The following is a 2800-nucleotide window of genomic DNA, read 5'->3' on the forward strand; positions in this document are numbered from 1 at the left end:
GTACAAAATGTGATGAATTTTTTAATTGTCATTTTTCACTTTTGATTCTTCACGTATTTATGGATGATGAAGATGTTTATTAAAAACGGATTGTTTAATATGCAATCCGCATTATTATTTGGAATCTAACGAAAGAAAGAAAGAGAATCCTACGTATTCCTCTATATCTGTCACGAAAAAGAAGAGTTTAGAAAATCTTACATCCTAATACAGGATACCTTACTCAAACAACAATTCTTATAAGAACAAAGATATTTAAAGCAAAAAGAAAAAGTAATTGTTTTAAATTTCTCAAATATTTATTATTACTGTACTTTAAAACCAGAGAAGCTACAACGTATATGGGTCGTACTTTCCAGAACTGCTCCACCTTTTGCAGGACCTATTCTGGCATTAACTTTATCACCTTTCCTCAAATCAAGGGGAGTAACAGTTGTTGCAACGGTACGGTCTGGATGATTCATTGAGTCAGCCCACGTAATGTCCTTTATAACTCCATTCGAGATGAGTTCTACCACAGCATGTGAGGAATCCCTGGCCCCTGTTGTTATGTGTATCACGTACAGACCATCACTAGGTGCTGTGAAATGACCAGATGATGCATCATAGCCGTTACCAAGGTTGAGGTCGACCACGTCGTACTTTATTATTGAATGAGTTGATACTGAACTTATCGCAAGATCTGCAGACAGATATGCGTAAAAGGCTACGGGAATTCTTGCTGCTTTTAAATCTGAAACAAAATGTTACATAAGGTTGTTGTATAATTATATTTCAACATACACTTAAGGTGAATAATTAAAAAGCATATCAAAAGTTGAGGTTTCCCAATCTACTTAACTTTTCAACAAATGTTAAGTAGATTGGGAAACCTACTTAGTTATATTATACAAAAATGCACAAATTCCGAACTTGACTAAGTGTTTGTATACAATTTTTCGAATTTTATGACATGAGTAGTCAATGAATAAAGATATATATGTGTATAAAAACTCATCATAGATACCAGGACTAAATTTTGTTTATACGCCAGACGCGCGTTTCAACGAAAGAAACGATAAACAAGTTTGAACAAAAAATTATCAAAAAATATAGAAAAATTTAAATTATTAGATAAATTATTCAATGAAAAACAGTAATTTACAAAGCAATGTATGTGATTAAAAGAATTGGAAATTTAGAGAATACAGAGTTATTGAACAAAGGGGTCAAATTCATTTTGCGGAAATCGATGCATAAGTTAGAACATAATTTCTAAGATGAGAAATAAATATTCAAATATCTCCAAAGGCATTCAAAATTTCAAGCAAACCCCGGATAAGTTTTAAAGTTTTAAGTTATAATAGCAATTTTGAATTTTTTGAAATAACAAAAATTCGATCATATATTTGTGCCTTTAAGCAACGGTTTTGAACAGAAAATAACACTCTGAAACTAATAGACCAATAGAGCAATTATTTACCTCGGTACAGTGTATTCAATTTCATTATATATGGGAAATGCATTGCATTGAATCGTTTCTTTTGTTGACTAGTATATGAAACAAATTCAAATATAAAGTGTATTTAAATAAAAAAAATATAATTATTCACAGTAGAATAACTGGCAAATATACTAGTATATTTTACATAACTAAAACTTTCATGCATTGGTTAAATATTTACTCAAAAAATCATACCTTTTAATGAAGCTGCTGATTTAGATTTAAAAAAAAAGATAAAAAAAATAAAAATAATATCTGCTGGTAAATTATAAAGTTCTCAAATAAATAAGGAATCTGGGCCTTGTAAAAAAAAAAATACTCTCTAACAAATATTTTTTTGAAGATTTAAAATCTCAAGCAATCTAGCTTCAACTATAAATACAAACCATCAATCTCCGCCTTTAGCTCGTTGTACATTTGGCAGGTATCAGAGCAGCCGGAACATCCGCCTTTAACACTGGTGCAGTCAATAAAGATAACCACAGTTGTAAGTAGTAACCAGTACATTTTGTCCTGTATCCAGCAACAGATTATTAAATATGACTTGTTCGATTTCCCGCAGAAATTTATATACATGTTGAGGCATGTCAAGACATGCGCACTGTCTGTATTCTATATAAGATGATATGCAAAGATTGGTTTTTGTTTTCTTGTTTATATTATCAATATATGATTGCGTTACCAATATGAATATTTTTTTTCATCAACTGTTACGTATTATAAATTATTTAAATTTTTCTTTTTCTTTACATTTTTTTTACAGTTTTTTTTTTACATGTATTCGTAAAGTATATGTCAATTAGAAAGTCGAGGTTACATTTTTACATTTTGAATTTCTTTTAGAGAACCACTGAATGTAATTACGAATACAACATGAATGGTCCTCATAGTCTTTATTATATATCTAAAAAAATCCGATAAACTGTTTATCGTTCTATAACTGGGCCCGGTGCGATAAACATTTATTTTAAAAGAATAAATTATAAATTCTCATAAAAAATACAAAACCAACTGAGCAGGACTAACTAAACGAATAGAAGGTCGATACTATCAACTACTACTATGCGTCAATATACAAAGTACCAGTAGCTTTTTCAAGCTTAATCTACAGCAGCTATGCCTTCTACAGTCGAAACTGTCTTCTAACCTGTAATTTTCTGTCCCTATCTATGTATTGATGTGTTGTATCTAGCGCTACATATATGTACATGTTTGATTTCTCATATGGATAAAAATCCCAGGAACGTTTACTTACCATTTACAGAGCAGTCAACAGCCGCTTATCAAATAATTTAACATACATACATTGCTGATATG

The 2800-nt window shown here is 30.3% G+C and overlaps 1 protein-coding gene across 1 annotated transcript; it reads right to left on the reverse strand.

The window, feature by feature from the left end:
- Nucleotides 1-277: 277 nt before the first annotated feature.
- LOC134714804 (complement C1q-like protein 4) lies at nucleotides 278-2040 on the reverse strand. Its single transcript, XM_063576382.1, has 2 exons — nucleotides 1870-2040; nucleotides 278-733 (listed from the first exon to the last, which is right to left on the reverse strand). The coding sequence occupies exons 1-2, from the start codon at nucleotides 1988-1990 to the stop codon at nucleotides 306-308; spliced, it is 549 nt and encodes a 182-aa protein (XP_063432452.1). The 5' UTR covers nucleotides 1991-2040; the 3' UTR covers nucleotides 278-305.
- Nucleotides 2041-2800: the final 760 nt, after the last annotated feature.

The sequence above is a fragment of the Mytilus trossulus genome, chromosome 4 (genome assembly GCF_036588685.1).
Source record: "Mytilus trossulus isolate FHL-02 chromosome 4, PNRI_Mtr1.1.1.hap1, whole genome shotgun sequence".
NCBI lineage: Eukaryota > Metazoa > Mollusca > Bivalvia > Mytilida > Mytilidae > Mytilus > Mytilus trossulus.

What these genes read in the sequence shown, in the direction of transcription:
- LOC134714804 (XM_063576382.1), bottom strand. Translation starts at nt 1,990, where the DNA reads ATGTACTGGTTACTACTTACAACTGTGGTTATCTTTATTGACTGCACC. An exon ending in GCTAAAGGCGGAGATTGATG is followed by an intron (nt 734 to 1,869) that starts GTTTGTATTTAT and finishes ATTTTGTTTCAG; the next exon opens with ATTTAAAAGCAGCAAGAATT.